The sequence below is a fragment of the Stenella coeruleoalba genome, assembly GCF_951394435.1.
Source record: "Stenella coeruleoalba genome assembly, chromosome: 3".
In the NCBI taxonomy this organism is placed as follows: Eukaryota; Metazoa; Chordata; class Mammalia; order Artiodactyla; family Delphinidae; genus Stenella; species Stenella coeruleoalba.
The window spans coordinates 172,068,312-172,092,177 of NC_137148.1; the positions used below are offsets into that span (position 1 = coordinate 172,068,312).

Below are 23,866 nucleotides of genomic sequence, written 5' to 3' on the forward strand. Positions count from 1 at the left end.
AGGACAGAGTCCAGGCTGGTGGCCAGGAGCACAAGCATGGCCGGTGACGGGACAGTCCCTCCAGGATGAGTGCACAGAAGACTGTAATGTCTGGAAGGAACAGACGGCCCGGCCAACAGCCAGCGAGAACCAAGTCCGGCCCGCCCCGACTACAAACTGAGCAGGGAGCCCGGCGACGCTGCACCCACGTTCCTGCCCCACAGAGACCAAGAGGCAACAAACAGGTGGTGATCTGAGCCGGCGAGCCTGGGCTGGAGCCGGGGGCTGGCGACGCAGCAGCAGCCGAGGACACACTCACCAAGTAGTCATCCGGCCGGATCCCAAAGAGCTCCCGGAAGTAGCGGAAGGCGACAGGCGCGTAGGTCTTGAACCTGAAGTCCTGGAAGTGATGGGCGGGGGTGAGGTTGCTGCCTTCACTGCAGAGGAAGCAGGGGGGAGGTCTGTGAGGGACCTGCCTGCCCAGGCCCAGGCTCAGCCCCAAGGTCCCCAAGGAGCCAATCCAAAAAGCAACACGGGGCTCCCAATGGGACAAAGGGCCATGGCCAGCCTCGGGCTGTCCCCCAACAACCACCCTCCCTTCATCAGCAACAGAGCCCAAAGCATTGGGTGTACACATGGCTGCCCAGAATAAGACCACTGCCAGCCTCTCCCACAGCCTGGTGTGGTCAGGGAGCTGTGCTCAGCCAATCCCCTGTGAGTGGAGGAGAAATGATGTGGGTCCTTTCCTGGTCATGCCCTTAAAGGGCAAGGGCATGTGCTCTCCTTCTCCTCCTTCCTGCTATTGGAATGTAGGTGTGATGGCAGGAGCCTAGGCAGCCCCCAGGGGCCACTGGTAAGTAAAGCAGCATATTGAAGATGCTGGAGAAACCAGAAGGAATCCGGGCCCCCCAACAACACGGAGCCACCTGACCAGCCCTAGACTATCAGTGTGTGAGTGTGTCGCGTGCAAGCGCGCGCATACACAGGCACACACACACACACACACACACACACACACACACACACGAGAAACAACAAACTTCTGTCTTTCCCTATTTTTAAAAGTCACCATTACATTGCATCCCTGTGATTCAGCAGCAAACTAACATCCTGACACAGGGCTGGACCTCAAAACCAGGAGACCCCAGGAGGGGCCAGTGCTATTTTTGGCAGAGAAAGGAGCTGAGAGAACGGGAAGACTATTTCCTAGCACCGCTGTCTGCGAGCAGGGCGAGCTGCTGAAGGCACGGGAGCTGCCCCAGCAGGCCGGGCCAGGTACCTGGGGAAGAAAATGCTCTCCACCACGTAGAAGTCCTGCATGAGCACGTCGCGCTCCGGCTTGGAGCTCAGGTTGCCCACGGTGTAGCCAATGCCCAGCTGGATGGCCCCCTTCAGGGTGGAGGACGTGGTCTGCGGAGAAACCCAGCCACATCAAGACCCCCGGGGCCGGTCCCTGGCCCAGCCCTCGGCCGCCAGGGTGAGAAGCAAGGTGGGAGGCCCCCTTGGGACAGGGGGGCGGCATCTGGCCTGTCGCTCAGCCTGCACAACCACACAGCAAGGAAGTGGCCTGGCTGAGACGCCAATACCACCTGGCGTGGCCCCAAGGCCTGTTTTCTATCCAGCTTCTAGAAGGTTCCTACATCTCAAAACTGCCCCAACACAGCAAGGGTCTTTGGGGGATTTTGCCAGGGTTTCCTTTGCGGGGAGGGCACAATACACAGCAGTGCCCAGGCTGCACTTCCGAGACCAGGGTTCCATCTGTCCACCTTCGAGGGGCTCTGCCTCTCTATTCCTCGGTCCCCACCCCGGTCGAGGATAGAGGTGACAGCGTCAGCCCTCCCGGGGCCACCCTCATGCCCGCCCACACTGGAGAAGCACCAGCTGCCTGTCCATCTGTCAGCACCGCCGCTCATGTTACTGTCACTGTGAGCCCTAAGCAACGTGCCCACCACTGAGGAAAGACACCTCGGCCCCCAAGCCACTGACTCTGGTCCCCAGCACCCCCACTGCAGGAGCAAGCCCTTCCCCAGCACCCGCCTCTCTTCCTGACACCCCCCGCGAGCCACTCCCTCAAGATGCTACTGACTGAACACAGTTCTCCAGAGAAGATATGCAGACAGTCCACAAGCACAGGAGAAGGTGCTGAACACCACCAGCCACCAGGAAGATGCAAATCAGGACACAGTGAGACGTGCTTCCCACGTGCTGGGAGGGACAGAACCAGATAGACAGACAACAAGCACCATGGAGGCCCAGAGAGTGGAATCCTTGTGCTCGGCTGCTGAGAATGGAAAAAAGGGCAGCCGCTGTGGACAGTCTGGCAGCTCCTCCACTGGGTTACATATGGCTCTCATGGGACTCAGCGGTTCCACTCCCAGGTGTGCAGCCCAGAGAGAGAAGCACAGTCCACACGAAAGTACACAAACCTTCACAGCAGCACTACTCACAACAGCCGAAAAGTGGAAACAACCCAAGTGTCCATCGATGGATGGCAGATACACAAAATGCTTCCCCCTCCACACACGCGATGAATGCTTCCCCCTTCATCACTCGGCCATGAAGAGGGGGGAAGCCCCGACACTCGCTACAGCGTGGACGGACCCTGAGAACACGATGCTCAGTGAGAGCAGCAGACGCAGAAGGACACACAGGGTGTGATTCCACTGACAGGAAACGTCCAGAACAGGCAGATCCACAGGGACAGAGAGTGGGTTCCTCATTGTCAGGGGCTGGGGAGGGGGTGGAGGAGGCGAAGGGGTATGGGGCTTCTCTTGGAGGTTAACAGAAATGTTTTACAGTTGACCGTGGCAATTGCTGTACAGCTCTGAATACTCTAGAAACCACCTAACTGAACACTTCAGAAGGGTGACTCATAGGCTGCATGCACTGGCTCCCAGCAAAGCTGGTATTTTAGGAGGCGCAGCAAGGCGGGGGGAGGGCGGGGACCAGAGGCAGCGGGGCCCAGGGTTGCCTCTCACATCCCTGGCCCGACCCCTCCTCTCTTCAGCCCCACTTTCAGAGGGAAGGGAGGGAGCTGTGATTTCCTCTTGCCCAACGTCACACCCAAGGCCACAGATGACTCAAGGAGCCCGGCAGGTGGTACAGCCTCAGAGCACCTGCCGGCAACCAGCAACCGAGAGCAACTATCTCCAGCCACCTAGTCTCCAGCCACCTACGGCCGCGGCCCACACCCGACCTTCAGGGCCCGGTGCACCCACGAGGATCCCTCGTCCCACCCCCGCCGACGGAGGGCAGAGCAGGAACCTTCTTGTAGGTGGTTTCGCCGGATGCGTCCACACCCCGATGACCCAGCTTCTTCCCGTGGCCAGGGCCCGGCTGTCCAGTCATCAATGGGGCCTGGAGAAGAGGAAGCAGGAAGTGTTTAGAACTGGCAACGAGGTACTGCTGCAGGGGCCAGAGTGCTCTAGAAATCCTGCCGAGAAGGGGCTTCGTCGCCGCCCGGCCGGAGCCCAGGGCGGGGGCCGCTGGGGGCGGGATGCAGGGCATTCGGGCTCCACGCCCGGGGGGCCACCCCCAGACCAGGACTGCCGGCTCCTCTAGAAAGCAGGAAGGTCGGCAGCCCCGGCCCTCTGCAGGCGGGGGGAGAAGAGCCCCAATTTCAGGGTCTCCCCCAACCTGGCACTGCTGACTTGGGGCTGGTCACTCTGAAGGGGGCGTCCTGGGCGCTGTGGGGTGTGGAGCAGCATCCCTGGCCCCCCCCCACTCGCTGCCAGGAGCCCCCCAGTTGTGACAACCACAGACGCCCCCAGACATGGCCAGGTGAGACCCTCTGGGCTGGAATGACTGCAAACAGCACCTCCTCCCTGAGGGAAGAAGTCCTGCTGGCCTGGGAGCAGGCTGGCTCCTGCCAGCTCCAGGGGACACATGTGGCATCCCAGCAAAGTCGTGTGGGAGCCGCTGGCCCCCGTGTGTGACATCACAGGGGGAGGATGGTGGATGGGGCAGTGGGGCCTGGAGGGACACAGGTGCCAGCTCAGGGCCGGGGCTCCACGAGTCACAGACATTTAAGAAGCACCTGCCGCCACCTGAAGGGCTCAGACCAGCCTGTTCTGCTGACCGCCAGGGGCCAGGCTCCGCTCAGGGAACGTTAGTTGCCAGCCCTGCTCCGCACCCATCTCTGGTTCCCCACTGCCTGCGGCCTGGACGCCCTCCGGGACCCCAGCAGGTGGACAAAGCTCACCTAAGAAGGACCTGAGTGCCCAGCTGCGTCCTGGGAGAGGAGCCTGGCTGGGAGGGAAGGCAGACACCCAGGCAGGGCGGGGGCTCCTGTGCACCTGGGTTGCCTCTAACCCGCTGTCCGCGGCTCCTTGGACAACAGGGCTCACAGACGCCCCTCGCAGGCGGCCTCCAGGAGTGACCGGAAACTGACCAGGGACTGGGCGCCAGGGGCTCACGCGAGCGGACAGGACTGGAGGTACCCGGACAGGTATGTGGGGCTGCTGGGGCGCCGTCCTGGAGGCGCGGCTGGCGGGCGATGGCACCACCCTCTCCAGGTCCCTTCCGCCTCCCCGCTCCCTAGACAGCCCAGGGTAGGATCCTCGGGGCCCTCCCGCCCGCCCCACGCCTCCCTGAAACTCAAGACGCTGGCGGGACAGACAGGTTTTCACCATCTGACGACAGTTGCTTATTTGCTCGGCCAGCATCTGGGGCCCAGAGAGGTGCAGGGAGATGCCCGAGGCCACGGAGCAGGATGCGGGCTGGGCCGGGCACTTCCGGTCCACCTTCGGGAGGCAGGCCAGGGTGGGGCCCATGGGACACTCACCTCCACTGGGGTCGTCTTCTTCGGGGCCGAACCTGAGGGGGAGAAGGGAGACTTCAGTCTGGTCATGGAGGTGCCACCATACACACACCCTGCGCCCCTGGCAAGGCCGTGAGGACCCCACATGGCCAACGGCCTGGGGACGTGATGCAGACGGGCTGGACGAGGGGCCCCGAGGTGGGAAAAGCTGCGGGAGCGACGTGGCCGCACAGACGGGGGGTGGGAGAGGGGAAACGGCACAGCCCACCGCCAGGAGGGCCCTGGGCGAGGGCAGGTGGTCGTTGCAGGGATGGGGCAGCAGCAGTAGGTGGCTGGGGCCCAGGCTGGAGTGACGGCGTGGCTCCCGAGGCAGCTGGGCCAGCCAAGGATGCTGCCTGCCTCCCAGCTGGGGTCTGGGGGGCCCAGGAGGCTCACGTGGGGAGGCCTCAGGCCAATCACTGACCCCTCTGACCTCGGTGTCCTCACCCAGAAAGCAGGCTTCTGCTGAGGATTATCTGTTCAGTGAGTGTGATCAGCAGATATGTCGCCCCAAGGATGTCCACATTCTGATCCCAGAATGGGCTTTAAAGGTGGGGTTAAGTTGAGGCCCCTGAGACGGGGATGACCCTGGATTCCCTGGGGGGCCCAGCGTCATCACAGAGTCCTTATAAGAGGGAGGCAGGAGGGTCAGAGGCAGAGAGAGACGGGAGATGCTGCGCTGCTGGCTGTGAGGATGCAGGAGGGGTCACGAGCCAGGGGTGCGGCGTCTCTAGAAGCTGGAAAGGCGGGAACCGATGCTGCCCTGGAGCCTCTGGAGGAACCAGCCCTGCCCACGCCTGGATTTAGCCCCATGAGGCCCGAGTCAGACTCCTGACCTCCAGGACTGTCAGAGAACCAATCTGTCTGGTTTCAGATCAAGTTTGTGGTGATTTGTCACAGCTGCAACAGGAAACTCAGACACCGGTATCTACCAGGTGTCAGCTTGGAGAGGGGAGGCAAGTGGTGACCAGGACAGTCCCGTCCCCCGCCTTCAAGGGCTCACAGCCCAGGGGGAGCAGAGAAGGGCCTGGACAGTGCAGCGAGTGCCAGCAGGATGACTTGGGGTGACAGGTGGGGGGTCAGATCAGCAAGGGAGGACTTCGGCTTTTACCCCAGGGAGGTGGGAGTCCTGCAGGACCGGGGGTGGGAAACACACCAGACCTGACTCAGGTGCCCTCTGGTGGCCGTGGGAGGACAGACAGGGTGAGGACAGAGCCGGGGACCAGTGGGGAGGGGACCGCGTTGGTCCAGGTGTGAGATGATGGGGTGGACCAGGGTGGCTGCTGTGGAGGGGTGAGTGAGAAGTGGGAGGATTCTGGTTAGCTCTGAAGTCAGGATAGACAGGCTGTGTGCACTGGGGGCGGAGTGAAGAAAAGTGAGGAGTCGGGAATGACTCAGGATCTTGGAGCGACTCACAGAAGGAGAGAGCTGCCTCGACCAAGATGGGGGACCCAGCAGGAGCAGGTTTGGGGGGTGGTTGGGTGCAGGGTGGCCATGCTGAGTGCGAGAGCCCTGTGAACGCCCTGCGTGAAGACGTCAAGGGGCAGCTGGACCCTGAGTCAGGAGCTCGGGGAGGCCCAAGCTGGAGACAGGGCTGTAGGCAGCTGTCCGGGGGTAGATGGGGTTCGAGCCCCAGGAGCAGACAAGGCCATCCGGGGAAGGTAGGGGTGGGGGAGGAGAGACGCCCACGGAGGGGGGTGGGGGGAACAAGGGCAGCCGGGGAGCAGCAGGCCCAGGTCAGGGGTCAGAACACCCACTCTATCCACCCGGCTTGGGCCAGGGCTGGGGGCTGGGGACTGACAGCGAACGGGCATTCGGCTTCCTCTGGGAGGATGAGAATGTTCTGGAATCAGTGGTAACGACTGCACAACACTGTGCAAGAAACACTGAATTGTACACTTAATAGGGAATTTTATGGTATCTATGAATTATCTCTCAATAAAGAACATAAACCCAAGATGACACGGCCGTGGTACAGCCAGGCTGGACAGGGTAGGGACTCCCCGGAGTGCCCATCTCTGTGCGCGACCCCCAGAAGACAGGAAACTGAGGCCAGGTGGGCAGCCAGCTGGGCGCTTCGTGGCAGCATGGCCCACAGAAGGGAACCCCCACCCACACAGGACAAAGCCCACGGGCCCTGGAAGGCGCATACCACCACCACAACAGGAAACGCCAGCCACATGTGGGTCACAACAGTCACGCCCGCCGGCAACACGCGGGCCTCCCAGCCCGGGCTCCCTGGCCACAGGGACGAACCTGGGCTCAGCCCCTCCCGAGGCCCGGGGGGGTGGCGGAAGGTGCTGGAAAGCCGACATAATATTTTCGTTGGCTGTCCAACAGCAGAACAATGCATGGTTTTGTGTCTGGGGTGTGGGGGAAGGAAGAGAGAACAAGGCAGGAAGCGGCAGTGGACCACGCAGAACATTCCAGACTTCGTCCGACCCCAGGCAGCCCCTTCTCGGCCCACCTGGGGCACCTGAGCCCACAGCCCAACCCCTGTGCCCACCCGATCCTCTGCAGCTCCCGGCCCCTCATCCCGGGGTCCAGCTGGTCCAACACGGTGGTCCCGATTCCCCCCCAAGCCCCAGCCCACCACCGAGGCCTCTGCAGTCTCAGGCCTGTGGGAGCGGCCTGGCCAACACCAGCATCGGACGCAAAGTCCCAGCCAGGTCCGCCCTGCCTGGGGACACTTGAGGGACTGACCTCAGGGTCTCCCCGCTTTGTGCCTGGATCTCACCCCCAGGCCCCCCTGCTTCTCCTGGCTGCTGAAGGGGGAGACCCACCCCACCCGGAATACCCCCAGGCGTGAGGCCAGGAGGGGCAGCAGGCAGGCTCCACGCTGGCCCAGGTCACAGGGCAGGGACAGAGCGAGGGGAGGACAGAGAATGGATGGAACACCGGGGACGGCGCCGCGCCCTCTGCCCGGACACTCTCCCCAACGTCCCCTCGGAGGGGCCTCCTCATGGCCTCCCCGGGTCCCGCCATCCACACGCTCTCACTCACTCTCTGCAATTCCCTTTTGGAACCTCGTCTGTCAGTCGCCCTCCTGACCAGGTGACCCTGTTGCCGGGGGCCATGCGGTTCCTGCACCCGCTTCCACCAGCCGGGCCAGGGGCGGCAGGGACCAGCCAAGATGTCGAACTCCTCCCAGCCCAAGATGTAACCAATTATCTTTTGAATGAGCCACCCTGTTTTCAAGGAAATTAAGTTTTAAAAATAGCCGGGGGGAGGAGGAGAGTGTGAGGCGCTGCAGAGCTGAGACCTGGGGGAATCTGGGGGCATAGCTGTGCCTCGGGCCGGGCTCCCCGCAGACACCTCTGAAGCCCGCTGACGAGGGACCCATCCCCTCCTCAGCACACACAGGACTGCTTCTCTACATCTGATGTGGAAAATGAGGCAGAGAAAGCTCCCCAAGGACCCTGGGAGGGGCCTTAACATCTGTCCTTCAGCAAAACCACTAGGTTTCTTCTACCTTGACGTCTACCCAGAGTCCACCACTGTCCCCGGCTCCTCTCAGCCCCCATCCTCTCCCACCTGGACCAGCTCAGTCCCCTCCCCTCTGGTCTCCAGCTCCCACCCTCCCTCCAGCCTGTCCTCCCCACAGCAGCCACCAGGGGGCACCTGTGAGCACCTGAGTCAGGCCCCACCCCTCCTCTGCCCACAGCCCTCCAGGGTCCCACCTCCCTGGAGGTAAAAGCCCAAGTCCTCCCTGTGGCCCACAGGGACCTGCACAACCTGCCCCATCCCATCCCTGCCCTCCCCCCTCCCTCTCTCCCCCTCGCTGACTCTGCTCCAGACATACAGGCCTCCTTGCTGTTCCTCCAACATGCCAGGCCTGGTCCTGCCCCAGGGCCTTTGCACGGGCTATTCCCACCACCTGAAATGACCTTCCCAAGACCCCTACAAGGTTTGCTCCCTTGCTTCATCCAAGACCTGGCTCAGACATCACCCCCTCAGAAAAGCCGTCCCCTGACCACCTCGCCCCAAACTGCCCCTCTGAGGCCACTCTCCCCACCTCTCGGCTTTCTCTCTTCCCACCACTTAGCACCACCTGGTGCTTGTGTGTTGCATCTTCCCCCAACTACAGGGGACCAGGTCTGCTTTGTCACTTGCCAACAGGCACCTGCAGAGCTCTCTGAGTGCTGAGAGGGAGAGGTCCCTCCAGAAAGGGGTGGCAGGGGACATGAGGCCTGCGGGGTCACTGCAGGGGCTGTGCCCCGAGCACTGCCCACCTGGTGCCCAGGAGAGGGCTGGCTCCCCGTGACTCAGCAAACAAGAAAGCACAAGGCCCAAGAAAGCAGGAAGCGGTGCCAGGGCCAGCACTCACTCACTTCCCCTATTAGCTGGAAAGGTCTGGCCACAGAAGCAGAGTCCTGCAGGGAGGCCGCGGGGAAGCCGGGCATCCCATGGGCATGGCAGGAAGCTGGGGCCCCCGGTCAGGCTGGGCTGCCCACAAGCCACACCGGGAAATCTGCTTGTAACCCATAAGGACGGACGGCTCTGTGGCCAGCAGCCGTGTGACTCACCCCGAGCTACAGAATTCGACAGAAGGGACTGTGTGATGTGAGGAAGGTGGGCAGCTTCTGGTTCCACCCTCGGGGTCCCTGCTGGGGCCCTGGGGGAGACCCCCGGGGGGGGCACGCAGCCCCCTCCCCTGAGGCCTGTGAGCGCGGGAGCCTCCTAGACTTCATGCCGCCCGCTGAACCCAACCCAGATGGCAGAAGTGCAGGCAAGCGTGTGCAGTTTGCAGCCACGCAGTTCCGAGGTGGCTGTTACACATTAGTAGCTGACTGACGCAGGTACCACACCTCCACACCGAGAGCACTTCCGAGAGGAATATAAGGATCCAGTTCCAGGGACTCCTTTGGGAGAGGGATAAAGGACAGAGCACTTTACCTCCTCTGCCCAACTTGCATTCCTCATGCTCACAAAAGCGTTAAACGTGCCACACGACAGATCACTCATCCTTAAAAAGGCATGAAGCACTGATATTCGCTGCAACGTGGATAGACCCTGAGAACACGATGGTCAGCGAGAGAAGACAGACGCAGAAGGACACATAGTGGGTGATTCCATTCCATTGATGGGAAACGTGCAGGGCAGGCAGATCCACAGAGACAGAGAGGGGGTTCCTGACTGTCAGGGGCTGGGGGGAGGGGATGGGGACTGACTGCTCATGGGGACTGGTTTCTTTCTGGGGGGATGGAACGTTCTGGAATTATATTTTGGTGGTGGTGGCACAACAAATCGAACATAATAAAGACAACTGAATTGTGTATTTTAAAAGGGTGAATTTTATGGTATGTGAACTCTATCTCAAAAAAATTTTTTTTTTAAGGAATGAATCCCTTTAGTTGCAAAAACACCACCCAGTGATGTGCGGCACCAGAGCCTTCTCCAGACCCTGCCCCTCTAGCAGTGATGCTGCAAAGCAAGAGTATGCAGGCCTCAGTCTCCCCACCTCTGACACAGGGTCATGCAACCAGATGGAGGTGTCTGAGCTCAGGAAGGGCAGCCTACCCTCCAGGCCACCGCACCCCCAACCTCCGGTGGAGAAGGACCAGTTTTTCCTTCTATTTCCAACCCATCCTGGGGCCAGACATCCATAAAACACAGTGAGAATCAGCTACTGGAGAAGTGAAGCAAAGACACGCAAGATCAGGCCCGAGGTTTTGCTCCTGATTCTGCGCGCACACAACTGCAGTCAAACCAGACAGAAGTCACTGCTGCGGACCCCCACCTCCTGCTCTCACCTCGTGGAGGACCCACTGTCGTGTCAGCTGTGACACTCTGTGCAGCCCGGCCTCGGCCTCTCCTCTCCCCTCTGCGGACAGTGTTGGGGGCTCCGGGTGCCCCCAAAGCCCACTCGCTGACCCAGCCCGCCCCCCAGCACTGCAGACACGAGGGCCGGGTCGCTCTCTGTGGAGCCGTCCTGGGCGCTGTGGGATGTGGAGCTGCAACCCTGCCCCCACACTGGATGCCAGGGGCCGCCCAGTCATGACAACTACAGGGGACAGGGTCGCCCAGGTGAGACCGTCTGTCCTAGTCCCTGTGGTCGAAAGCCCTCGGACGAGACGTTTACCACGGCAGTGACAGCCAGCGTCACGCCCTGCCGCTGTGCGGGCCCTGTCCCACAGATCACCCGCCCCGCCCCACCACTCATCCCTAACGCCACACTGACTGGGTGACATGGGTACTGGCCTCCCCAGTCTGCATGGGGACCTGAGGCAACGGTCCCCATGGGAAAGCCACAGGCAGAGGTGTGAACCCAGGCACCCCTGACTCCACAGCCCCGTGCTCGGCGAGTATATCCCTCGGTTACACCATCAGAAACCCCCTACCTGGGCTTTCTTTCTGGACGTACAGCTTTGATGTGAGTTGAGTCAACTTTCAAAATCACAATGTTTTGGAGATAAACCTGGGTTTCTTGAAAAGCGAGCAGATCTACATAGACAAGGCCAACATCCTCACTTGCCTGGATCCACGTTCCTGCCCTTCGTGGTCTGTTCCCTCCACGGTGGCCAGAGGACGCCGGTGAGTACCTGAGCCAGACACCACCTGATTTAATGACCACATTTCATTACCACCATTTTACAGAAGGGGATGCACGGGTTTGGAGAAATTTAGGAAGTTATCCCAAGTCAAAGGTGAAAAACCTTACGATCACACCTCAGAATAAGCCATGTCCAAAAAACTATTAAGAAACTACAGGAAAGGGGGGAAAAAAAAAGCGGGGGTGGGTCGTGAGGCAGGAACAACCTTTACTTAAAAATAAGTAGGGGGCTTCCCTGGTGGCGCGCAGTGGTTGAGAGTCCGCCTGCCAATGCAGTGGACACGGGTTCGTGCCCCGGTCCGGGAAGATCCCACATGCCGTGGAGCGGCTGGGCCTGTGAGCCATGGCCGCTGAGCCTGTGCGTCCGGAGCCTGTGCTCCTCAATGGGAGAGGCCACAACAGTGAGAGGTCCACATACCAAAAAAACAAAACAAAACAACAACAACAAAATAAGTAGGGTGGGCTTCCCTAGTGGTGCAGTGGTTAAGAATCCACCTGCTGGGCTTCCCTGGTGGCGCAGTGGTTAAGAATCTACCTGCCAATGCAGGGGACACGGGTTCCAGTCCTGGTCCGAGAAGATCCCACATGCCGCGGAGCAATTAAGCCCGTGCACCACAACTACTGAGCCTGCGCTCTAGAGCCCGTGAGCCACAACTACTGAGCCCACGCACAACTACTGAAGCCCATGAGCCTAGAGCCCATGCTCTGCAACAAGAAAAGCCACCGCGACGAGAAGCCCGCACACCACAGTGAAGAGTAGCCCCCACTCGCCACAACTAGAGAAAGCCCACGTGCAGCAATAAAGACCCAACGCAGCCAAAAATAAATAAATAAAATAAATAAATTTATTAAAAAAAAAATAAACAAGTAGGGGAATTCCCTGGCAGTCTAGTGGTTAGGACTCTGCGCCTCCACTGCAGGGGGCACGGGTTCGATCCCTGGTTGTGGAACTAAGATCACACATGCCGAGCAGTATGGCCAAAACAAAAACAAAAACAAAACAAACAAAAAAAACTACAAAGCAAACACAGTAAACATATTAATATCAACCACAAGACAAGGAGTTCAGCTGTGAGGGTTACCACTCCAGTGGGGGCACTGGCCAATGCAGTGAAAGGAATGAGTATTGAAAAGAAAAAAGACAAAATTTTAGAAAATCTAAGAGAACCAACTGACCAATCATTGAATTAAATGGAGCAGAGCAAGGTGGCCAGACAGATACCAGTGACTCACCTGAGGTCATATTGCAGACATGTCAGGAAGAAGTGGGATCTGGGAGTTTCTGCCCTTTGCACCCACCATCTGCTCTTATATGTCTGCCTATCCATGGTTTCACACTTGGGTTAATTTTAATCTGTCAAATGTAGACGACCTCTCTGATTAAAAGACATTAACAGGGCAGCTGCTAATCCTTCCTTCACCAAGGTCACACCTGGTGTGACACTGAATAGATGTGAATCTGTGGTCAACACCACACAGTGACAGAAATAAAGAACTTTCATATTTTTATATTACCTCAGACTTTTACCGCCAGCATTAATGACAGGGAAGGCTAAGAAGTCTAGAGTTAATAACTGATCAGAGTAGTTAACATCCCAAAGAACATGTTGAAAAATATCAAACTCTAGTTAGTGATACACATACGTAAGTGTTTCAGGTGGAGTGTGCTGATGTCTGCAACTCTGAAATGCATCCGTAAAATTAGATGGAGAGAAGGATGGAGGAGTGATGGGCAGGTGGATGGAGGGATGAAGTAAATACAGCAAAATGTTAATTGTAGGATCCAAGCGGTAATCAGTCAGTGTCCACTGTCCAATTCTTTCACCTTTTCAGTACGGTTGAAGATTTCCTTAATAAAATCTTTTTCCTCCGGATTAAAGGTGAATTTTCACCTTTGATGTCAGGTGTTTTTGAACTTTGGAGAAACACATTTTTGAGCAGATTCTGCCCAAAGAATGTGAGTGATCACAGGGGCAGTAGCGGACACTACTGAGCACCAGCGTGCCAAGTCCGAGGCACGGCGTAACAGGCGTTGCTCATCACACACTGGAGAAGGCACGTGCCTACCTCAGGGCCTTTGCACTTGCTGTGCCCTCTGCCTGGGACGCGCTATCCCTACACCTCCTCGTGGCTGGCTCCTGTCCTCCGCGCTCGGGTCTCAGCATGAATGTCTCGTCCTAGAGACCTTCCCCAACCACGCCGGCCCTTTCCCACCCCCAACCCCTTGCACCCTCTACCGCGCCCGTTTATTTCATGATACACATCACTGTCTGAAGCTAACTTCTTGATCGCCTTGCTCCTTCCTGGGAGAGCAGAGACCGGACTGTCTCGTTCACAGCCTCTTCCCCAGACCTAGCCCGCCTGCTGCCACACAGTAGGAGCATAGTAACTACAGGTCCAATGAGCTGGGGCAGGGGAGGCTAGGATGGAGAGAAGGGGATGGACGGATCGGGGGGCAATCTCAGAGGAGGACGGCCAGGATGAGGAGACCCCGTCACGGGAGGAAGTGGGGCTGGGACCCCTATCACTGAGACAGGGGCCCGGGAGGGACATCCTGGAGGTGGCTGGACACGCAGGGCTGGGGACACGCGGGAGACGGCCTGTGGAGGTGACAGCTGATGCCTAGAGCAGCGCTCAGCGCACAGCAGGTGCTCGCTGAGTCAGCAAATGAATGGATGAAGACACGGATGCTGGGAAGCCCCGCCCAGCCCACAGCGGGGCTTGGCTGGGCCCACTGGAGGAATCCACACCCGAGGTCTGATTCCCCGTCACAGCCAGGTGGCTCCGAGTCCACAGCCACCAACCAGCTGGGGCTGTGGCGTAGCGCGTGGGGCCTCACCGCGGGAGGACTCGGGCCATGGTCTGGAACTTCAGAACAGATGGCAGGTCTCCAAAAAATGTGTGGGGATTAATACAAGCTATTTTCTTCCTCTTGCATATGTTTTCTCTTATGATTTGGCATTTATCACTTTGCACCCCGGAACGGTGAATGGAACCAGGTGAGGAATGAAAAATTTTCCCCAGTAAGCGACTTCCCAGATGATATCCTGTCTGTTCACTCATTCCTTCATTCCTTCATTCCTTCACTCGTAACAACCTCAGTGAGCATCCCTTAGGTATAGGATCCTGTTTTACAGATAAAATACTCCAGAGGAAACTGGTTCCTTGCCTAATGTTTAATAAGAAGAGAGTTTAAACACCCAGAAAAGCACACAATAAAATAAAAGACAACAATGTGTTACTATGCAGGTTAAATGAATCTTTTTTTGTTTATCCCTTAAGTCAGGGGTCAGCAAGCAGTTTCCGTGCAGGGTCAGAGGAGACCCAGCAGAGGCCACCCAGGCGTCCCGGTGAGGGGAGTGACCTAAAGGTGGTTCTCACCCATGGTGGCCTGCTCCCATGGGACACTGCACAATGTCTGAGGACATCTGTGGTCGTCACCACTAGGGGGCTCCTGGCATCCAGTGGGTGGCGGCAGGGATGCTGCTCCACAACCCACAGCTCCCAGGATACCCCCAGGGAATGACCCAGCCTGACATCAGCAGTGCCGGGGGGAGACCCGGAGCAAATATAAAGATGTGTGGTACGGGGGGGCAGAGCCTGTACATGGGGGTTCATTATACTATTCTCTGGGTGTTTAAAATATTTCATGATAAAAATATACTTACTCCTACCATCCTGTCTGCCTTGCATTCTGTTTGAGGCGCCCGTAATAAAAGGCTATGGCACACACAGCCCTCCCTGTACTGGGCTGGCGCCCCACTAGCTGAGTCTCCAACCCTCTCAACACCCCTGGGAGGTAATCACCGTTGGACCCACTTCATAGCCAGGGAGGCTGAGGTCCAGAGGTCCAGCGAGTTCAAAGGCTGCAACGTCACCATTCGCTGTACCGAGAGTCACATCACAGGCCTGAGGGGGAGGAAGGCTCTGGTGCCGTTTCCAGGTAAACCAGGGGTTGGAGCCACGGAGCTTGACCAAGGCTGCATGGCCAGCAAGCCCCGGGGCCTGGGTGGGGTTCTCAGCCTCTGAGATCGACCAGGCTCCAGGGCAAGCCCCTTCCCCACCCCGGGCTGCCCATCCAGCAGCTGGCGGAGAGATGCAGAGACCCACACAAGTGCACTGTGTGCAAACACGCTCCAGGAGGCCAGGCCTTCGGAGAGCCAGCTGCGCTGCCACACAGCTCTGGGCCCGTTTACCCAACAGCGCGGGACTGGGGGCAGGGGGACAAATGGGGGCAGGGCCCCCTCTTAGCAAAGGTATCTCATCAACTCAAGCCGTCAAGACACACGAGGTCCTGGCACCAGGAAATAAGGCCTCTTTTCTCACCATGAAGCAGTTGCCAGTCCCATTTCCCTCCTCGCTCTGGCTCCTAGAGAGCTCAGAGTCAGACTGGCAGCCTCGCCCCCCAGCTCCCTGTCCTTAGAGGCAGGACAGCACCAGCTCGCAAGGTGACACGGGGAACTCCCCTCCTAGCCTGGCAGTTCAGGGGCAAGTCCCAACCTCCTGAGCCTCAGTTTACCCCCTGCCAAACAGGTAAGAACAGTGCTGAGCTCCCAGGGTGTGGAGAGGAGTCTGAGGCACATAGAAAGCCGCCCCCAAACGCACCTTATTAGTTTTCCCATTGTCACCCTCCCCCACTTTCTTCCATTCATCACGCATGTTCACTTGGTGAGTCTGGTGGGGACGGTCATGGGGGCGCAGCCAGGACACGGTGGAAGCAGCACTGGACAGCTGGCACCACACGCTCCCCTGCTGACCCAGGTGTGCAGCCATGCGAGGTCTGAGCTCCCCCTAAGCGAACATGGCCCACTTCACACCCTCCCATCTGGTTCCTGGCCTCGTGTCCCTTCACACCAACATCTCCAGGGAGCCACACAACCCTCGCCCTTGGAATAACATCCCTGCGTGCCTGGGTTCCTTTCCGGAGTCCTCTGTGTGGGGAGGGAGTTGTGGTTGCCCTCCAGGGCCACAGCCACCTCCCCTTCTCAGCAGACTCGATGGTTGCGGGGAGCCAGCTGGGCGGCCTGAGCCCCGGGCAGGGCAGGCATCAGGGGAGCCGAGAGCAGCCTCCCGCCAGACAGTATATGCAGGGCGCTGCAGGTCTGCTGGGGAATGTCCACCTGACACCCAGACAACCAGTTGCTGGGGACCCCTGCCTCACACCATACACAGAAATCAACCCTGGACAGGAAAAGACTTAAAAGCAAAAGATAAAAAACCTTTAAAAGGAAATCAAGGAGAAAGTCTTTCTGTTCTGGGGTGGGTGGGGATTAATGTCTCCCGTGCAAAGTGTGAGCTAAGTGGAGCTCCAGGGGGTCCCCAGGGCCCCGTGTGCAGCTGGGTCCCTGCAGACTCACTGAGCCCCCGAGGGCAACTCTCGGAGGTGCTCAGGCCACCAGGCCAAGCTGGGCTGGCCCGTCTGCACAGCAGCAACCAGAAGCTTCCTCCCGAACCCTTTCTGGGGCTTTCCCTGACCCTCCCGGTGGAGCTGTGCTGCCAACTGTGTCCTGAACCTGGCCTGGGGCCCTGCGGCCATCTGGTCACCTGTCCCCGCCTCCACTGGGCTCAAGGACAGAGTCGCTGCCAGGGCCGGCACCAGCCTGGCACGGAGCGCAAGCTCACCTCACGTTGGATGACCGACTTTCGCTCTGCCCCGGGGCACAGATGTGCCTGGCCGTGCGCAGCCTTCCACCGGGCCCACACTATCACCGCACCTCCTCCTCTGCGGATTTGGGTGCTGGGGTGAGGGAAGCCGCATCTGGTTCACACCCAGGTGGAGCTCGCCTTCCCCATGCCCGTCCTAGGACCTCGGCAGTCCCGGCTCTACCCTCTCCTGGAGGCCTGGGTCTCTCCCTCTGGCACGACACACTGTGACCCCACCTTTGGTGCTCTCCCGACTCCACTGAGAGCTCCACGGCACAGGCTTCCCCTCTCCAGCCCCCTCAGTGTACCCGCACCAGCCCAGAGCTGGGCATGGAGTAGACCTCAGTGAGTATCGGCTGAGCGAGAAACCCTGGATGGCTGCATGGAGGAGGCTGAGGAAAAGCACCACCAAGAGCCTCAGAGATGAGCAGTTGGGACGCAGCCCTCACGAGTCTCAGACACGTTCCCTCAAGCTGGACATCAGACAAAGGGCTGAAGGCCCAGAATGGCCACGGCCCGTGGTGCTTCCGGCCCAGCCTGTCCTGAGTGATGCCCTACTCGTCTCTCCTATTAAGTGGGGGAAACTGGGCTCAGAGAAGGGGTATTTGGGTGTTTTGAGTCGAGACAGAAACCCAATTCACGCTGCTTGGAGAAAAAAGATGTGTGAGGGGGGGAATATTTGTTAATGTAAGTCAAGGGCCGGCAAACTGCCCTGGGGACTCAACCCCCACTGCAATTGTTATAAATAAAGTTTTATTGGCACACGGCCCCACCCACTCATTCACAATCATGGCAGCATCAGCTCCCACAGAGACCATCCAACCCCTCACAGAGAAAGCTTGCAACCTACCAAGACCAAGGAGGCTGGGCGATGGGCTTCAAGCCTCACTGGGCTGGGGGCCCCGAGGACTCAGTCTCCCCATCTCAGCTCTGCTGCTGCCCCCCCCGGCAGGCACCTGGGTGTGGGGTGGACCAGCCCCTCCATCCTCTTGTCCCACATGAAGTCCCAGAGCAGTGAGGCTCTGATGCAGCCAGGCCTGGTCCCACTCACCCAGGGCCGAGGCGCCCTGCCTGTGGGTTGGACAGGGGCTCCCCGGGGGAAACCAGGTCGCCAGCGTCAGTGCTCGGGAAGGGGCCGGCAGACAGGAGCCAGGTCGGAGGACAGTGGCCAGAGCGCGGTGGGGACAGTGCTTCCCCCACCCTGAAGGTGCCTGGCAGAGGGTCACGCGCTATCTCAGGACTGATGCTCGAGGTTTCTTGGCCCAGTTTGCCTCCCAGATGTATTTTATTCTCCAGCAGCCCGGGCTGGGTGGCACACACCGCACTGGATTCCAGCAGACCGAGGGCACTGAGGGAGGCGGGGCCATGGCCGGAGGCCCCCTGGTTGCTCACGGGGTGGTACTGCCGGTTGCGGGGTGCTGCTCTCACAGTCCAGTTCTGGGCCCCATTTCCCAGGGGCCCCCAGACCCTAGGCCAGACCAGGAGCCAGGCCCCTGACGGTCAGCTGGGCCCTGGGGGTGTCACAGGGGCTCCTGCACTTCGAGGCCCCTCTGAGCCAGGCATGGTGGAGCTGACTGCCCAGCTGCACCCAGTAAGACAAGGGCTACAAGTGCCCCATTTTACAGATGAGAAAACAGAGGCTCCAAGGCCAAACAAGCTGCCTGATCCCACAGCCACAGCAGGGGCCCATCCTGGGGGCGGCTCCTCCAGCCTAGCCCACAGCCTCACTGCAACCTCGTGAGAGATGGAGCCGCGAGGTTTGGGGCTAAGCCACCCTAAGATTCCTGACCCACAGAAAGTGTGAGATGATAAATGTTTATTACTATTTTAAGCCACGAAGTTCTGGGGTAATTTGTTACAAGGCAATAACTAACCGATGCTACCTGGGTCTCAACATGGCCCCTGAGGCACAAACGAGAAGAGTGGATGGAGATGGGAGAGCTGTCCAGATGGAGGGCCCTCCCGGCCCGCACCTCCTCCTCCTCCCCCCCCCTCACTGTGTTCCCCCTATGTGGCCCCCTCACTGCTCCTCACACACGCCAGGCACAGTCCTGCCCCAGGGCCTTTGCACGTGTTTCTCCTCTGCGTGAACGCTCTTCCCCAGCTCACCATTCAGGCCTGGATCAAACGCCACCCTCTCAGAGAGACCCTCCCTGACCACCGGCTGCAGCTGGCTCCCAACCCCACTCTCCGCCACTTATAAGTCTGCTTGGTTTAAACCTTCTTTTTTATAGTTTTGCTCCTCCGGTGGCTGCTCCCTTAGTAGCCATGAGCCCCGTGCGGGCAGCAATCACAGCCTCCTGCACATCAACAGCCCAGGGTGCCTGGCACTTGGCAGGATCGTGGGCACTAGCACCCACCCCCTTCTCCCTGGTGATGGCCCCAGGAGTCATGACGAGGTCCGGGGCCAGGGAGCCAGGGCTTGGCTCAGAGGGCACACAGGGGGCAGGAGCCCCAGGGCACAGGCTGCTTTCTGCGAGCCACCAGCTCCAACCCTCCAGTCACTCCAGGGACCAGCCAGGGCAGCAGGGACAAAGAGTTAACGCTGACCGAGTCTGTACCATGAGGCCAGGGCTGTTAATTTGTTTAATCTGCCCAACGGACCTGCAAGGCAGGTATTACGATTACCTCCATGTGACAGATGTGGAAGTTGAGGCTCAGAGAGACCAGGTCACTCACCTGAGGTCACCCAGGATCGAGAGGGGATGGATGGACTTGATTCCAGACGGCAGGCTTCGGCCTGAGCAACGACTGTATCCAGGAAAGGAGACAGGAAAGAGCCAGCTGAGAGCCAGCACAGCCTCCCAGGCAGTGGGAAGAGCCGGTGCAAAGGTCCTGGGGCAGGACCGTGCCTGCAGAGCTGGAGGGGGGGCAGGGGGTGGGGGGCAGTCGGCAAGAGGCTGTGATGCCAGAGCAGAGTCAGTGACAAGAGGTGAGGGCAGGGAGGGGACAGGCCTGACACCACTGTCACCACTGGACCCACGTGTGGCTGGTGATTACGGTCCATCTCGCGCTTCCCAGACTGGGGGCTTCCTTGGAGGCAGGGCCAGGGTCTGTCTTGGCCCCCGCTATGACCAGAGGCCAGGCCACAAGGGCACCCAGACAACTGGACGGGGGAAACACTGGGGTCCCGCCCACAGCAACACAAGTAACTCAAAACGCACCACAAACCTACACGAACGCAAGAGCTGAGACCATAAAACCCTTAGAAGAAAACAGGTAAATCCTCACGACCTTGGGTCAGGTAGGAATTTCTTCACTACAACAACCAAGGCACAGCAGCCAAAGAAAAAAAAAAAACAGAAGCTGGTCAAAACTGACACCACTGGGCTTCCCTGGTGGCGCAGTGGTTGAGAGTCCGCCTGCCGATGCAGGGGACATGGGTTCGTGCCCTGGTCCGGGAAGATCCCACATGCCGCGGAGCGGCTGGGTCCGTGAGCCATGGCCGCTGAGCCGGCGCGTCCGGAGCCTGTGCTCCTCAACGGGAGAGGCCACAAGAGTGAGAGGCCGCGTACTGCAAAAAAACCAAAAAACAAAAAACTGACACCACTAAGAAGATGAAAAGACAACCCACAGAATGGGAGGGAATACTGTGGATCATCCACCAGAAGAGGGGCTCGTGTCTAGAACACAGAAAGAACGCCTACAATTCAGTAATGAAAGGAAAACTAACCCAACTGGAAAACGAGCAAAGGACTTAATAGACGTTTCTCCAAAGAGGCCACACAAACGTCCAACACGCACACGAAGCGATGCTCACCATCACTAACCGTCAGGGAAATGCACACCAAGACCACGGTGAGCCCCCCACCCCCTGGTGAGGATGGGGGAGGGGAAGGGGCACAGCCGCCGTGGGAGCGGAGCGGCAGCTCCTCAGAAGGTTAAATGGAGTTTCCATCTGACGCAGCATCACCACAGCGGGGTGTCCACCCAAGAGAAATGAGGACATGTGTCCACACAAAGGTTGTACATGAATGTTCTCAGCAGCACGAGTCACAGCAGCCATAAGGTGCAAACACCCCAAATGTCCATTGATGGACGATGGATAAACACACGTGTCCTTCCACACACGGGAGCATCACTCAGCCATGAAAAGGGATGAAGCCCCGACACTCGCTACAACGTGGATGGACCCCGAGAACACGACGCTCAGTGAGAGAAGCCAGGCACAGAAGGACCCACAGGGTGTGATTCCATTGATGGGAAACGTCCAGAACAGGCAGATCCACAGACACAGGCAGTGGATTCGTGGTTGTCAGGGGCTGAGGAGGGGGATGGGGGTGACTGCTCATGAGGACGGGGCTTCCTTTTGGAGTGATGAGAATGTTCTAAAATCAATTGTGGTGATGGTCACATAACTCTGTGAATATAGTTGCACACTTTAAATAGGTAAAACCATGTGGCATGTGAATTACCTCTCAACAAAGCTGTTACTCAAAAAAAGCGTTTAGAGGGCTTCCCTCGTGGCGCAGTGGTTGAGAGTCTGCCTGCCGATGCAGGGGACGCGGGTTCGTGCCCCGGTCCGGGAAGATCCCACACACCGCGGAGCGGCTGGGCCCGTCAGCCATGGCCGCTGAGCCTGCACGTCCGGAGCCTGTGCTCCGCAACAGGAGAGGCCACAACAGTGAGAGGCCCGCGTAACGCCAAAAAAAAAAAAAAAAAGTGTTTAGAAAAAAGTCTAAGAGTAGAATGAGGTCTGCAGGCCAACCTCGCTTTACTGCACTGAGCAGATACTGAGTTTTTGACAAAATGAAGGTCTGTGGAAGTCTATCGGCGCCATTTTCCCAACAGCATTTGCTCCCTTCGTGTCTCTGAGTCACACTGTGTTATATCTCACAACATTTCAAACTCTGTCTCTATTATTACGTTGTTATGCTAATCTGTGGTCAGTGATATTTTATGTTACTATCAAAAAAAAGATTACTACTTTCTGAAGGCTCAGGTGACCGTTAGCGTTTTTTTAGCAATAAAGTATTTTTAAATTAAGGTATGTGCATTGTTTTTTAGACATAATGCTACTGTACACTTAATAATACTACAGTATAGTGTAAAGATAACTTTTTTTTTCTGGTCGTACGCGGCTTGTGGGATCTTAGTTCCCCAACCAGGGATCAAACTTGTGCCCCCGGCACTGGAAGCGCAGAGTCCTAACCACTGGGCCACCAGGGAATTCCCAAAGATAACTTTTATATCTGCTGGGAAACCAAAAATTCATGTGACTTGCCTTACTAAGGTATTTGCTTTATTTCAGGGGTCTGGAACCAAACCTGCAGTGTCTCCGAGGTCTGCTTGCATTTTACAAACACAACAGTAGGAGGTGTGTGACCAGGGCAGGTGTGCACAGCGAGTGCCTCCCAAGGGGCTGGCAAGCAACAGAGGTGCCTGAGGTGGGTATGAGGGTGGGGCCAGGCCTGTATTTCGTGCCAGAAACACACGGCAGCTTTCCAAAGGAGGGAAAAGAAAAATCCCGAGAAAGCTGAATTCTGGGGGGGGGGGGGGGGGGGGCACATGCAAAGGCCCTGTGGTGACAGGACATTCTCCAGGAACAGCAAAGAAAGGGTCTGTTGTGGCTGGAGGGGAGGGTGCAGCTGGGGGCCAAGCCCTGACCAGCAGCCCATACTGCCCCCCCACCATTTCACTGCACAGAGCAAGTGTTTCCACAGTGGTAAACAGGAAACCTTGCAAAGGACAGGGCCAGGGGTGGGGGTGGGGGGCAAGGTGTTAATCCAGAACTCACAGGCCCTAAGAGAAAGAAGGTTCCAGAACCTTCACAACTCATGCCACAGACACAGCCTAACACCTGTCTGGGCTGAGCACCGGCCTGCCGCCAAAGTTCAGAGCCCGAGGCTCTGGGCAGAGACGGCCCTCAGGTCAGCAGACAATCACCACATGGAAGATCTAAGGGGGGCGGACTCAGTCATGGAAATCGGGTGGGCTTCCTGGAGGAGCAGGCAGAGGACGGACTGTACAGTGGGGAGGAGGAACGAGGCAAGGAGGGTAGCTCCGGGGGTCACCAGGCACATTCTCAGTGGCTCCGCAGGTGGAAGGGTTCAGGCGGCTGGGTCAGGGTCACAGAGGGACTGTCAGCCCAGGAAGGAGGCTTGTCCAGTCTCGGGCCCTTGGAGGGCCCCGCCGACCTCACGTCTCCAAATGCCATGTGGATCCTGGACTGAATCCGGGAGAGGGAAAAAAAGTTACCATAAGGGAAGGTTTGGGTTAATTCACAAAACTGTGAATCCTGACTGCGGGCTGCGCCGATGTTCCATTTCCTCCACGTGACCCCTGCACTCAGCTCAGAGAGCGTCTTTGTTTATCGGATGTACAGCCCGTCCTCCGTCCTCCTTACTTACAGATTCCACGTCTGCAAGTCCACCTACCGGCTGGAATTTATCTGTAACCCACACGCAGGGGGCTGCCACGCTCGTTCTCAGGCACACGCAGGGCAGCGAGGTCTCGGGTGTCCCACACACGTGCCCAGCGAGCCCGAGCCAGGTGACGCCCTGCCTGCTCGGTTCAGCTCTCAGACCACAGACAAGTGTACTTTCCGTAGTCTCTTTAGTGCCATGTTTTCTGCATTTTTGTGTTTTTGGTGAGTGATTCTGCATCTAAAACGGCCCTCCAGCGTAGAGCTGAAGTGCTTGCTGGCCGGTGTCCCACGTGCAGGAGGACGGTGACGTGCTCATGGGGACAGTACGTGTGTCAGATGAGCTTAGTTCAGGCAAGGGTTACATCCCCGCCGTGAATGAATCAACAACTGATATCAGACAAGGCGTCTTTAAACAGAAACGTACATCACACGAGGCTGCTGCATGGGGATCAGTTGTGATGATGGGGTGACAGAGGTGGAGCCTGGCCCCGCGTGTCCTCCCTCCCTTGGCAGAGGGCGTGTGGGT

At 58.4% G+C, this 23,866-nt stretch overlaps 1 protein-coding gene across 3 annotated transcripts in view; it reads right to left on the minus strand.

Annotated features, from left to right (window-relative positions):
* Nucleotides 1-23,866, minus strand: part of PIP5K1C (phosphatidylinositol-4-phosphate 5-kinase type 1 gamma) — a 60,111-nt gene that overhangs the window by 26,550 nt on the left and 9,695 nt on the right. For all 3 annotated transcript variants that reach the window (XM_079915887.1, XM_079915886.1, XM_079915888.1), the window contains exons 2-5: nt 4,763-4,794; nt 3,244-3,336; nt 1,259-1,389; nt 299-416 (exon numbers count right to left, since the gene is read on the minus strand). In XM_079915887.1, coding sequence (XP_079772013.1) covers nt 299-416; nt 1,259-1,389; nt 3,244-3,336; nt 4,763-4,794 — 374 coding nt within the window. The remainder of the gene's footprint in view (nt 1-298; nt 417-1,258; nt 1,390-3,243; nt 3,337-4,762; nt 4,795-23,866) is intronic.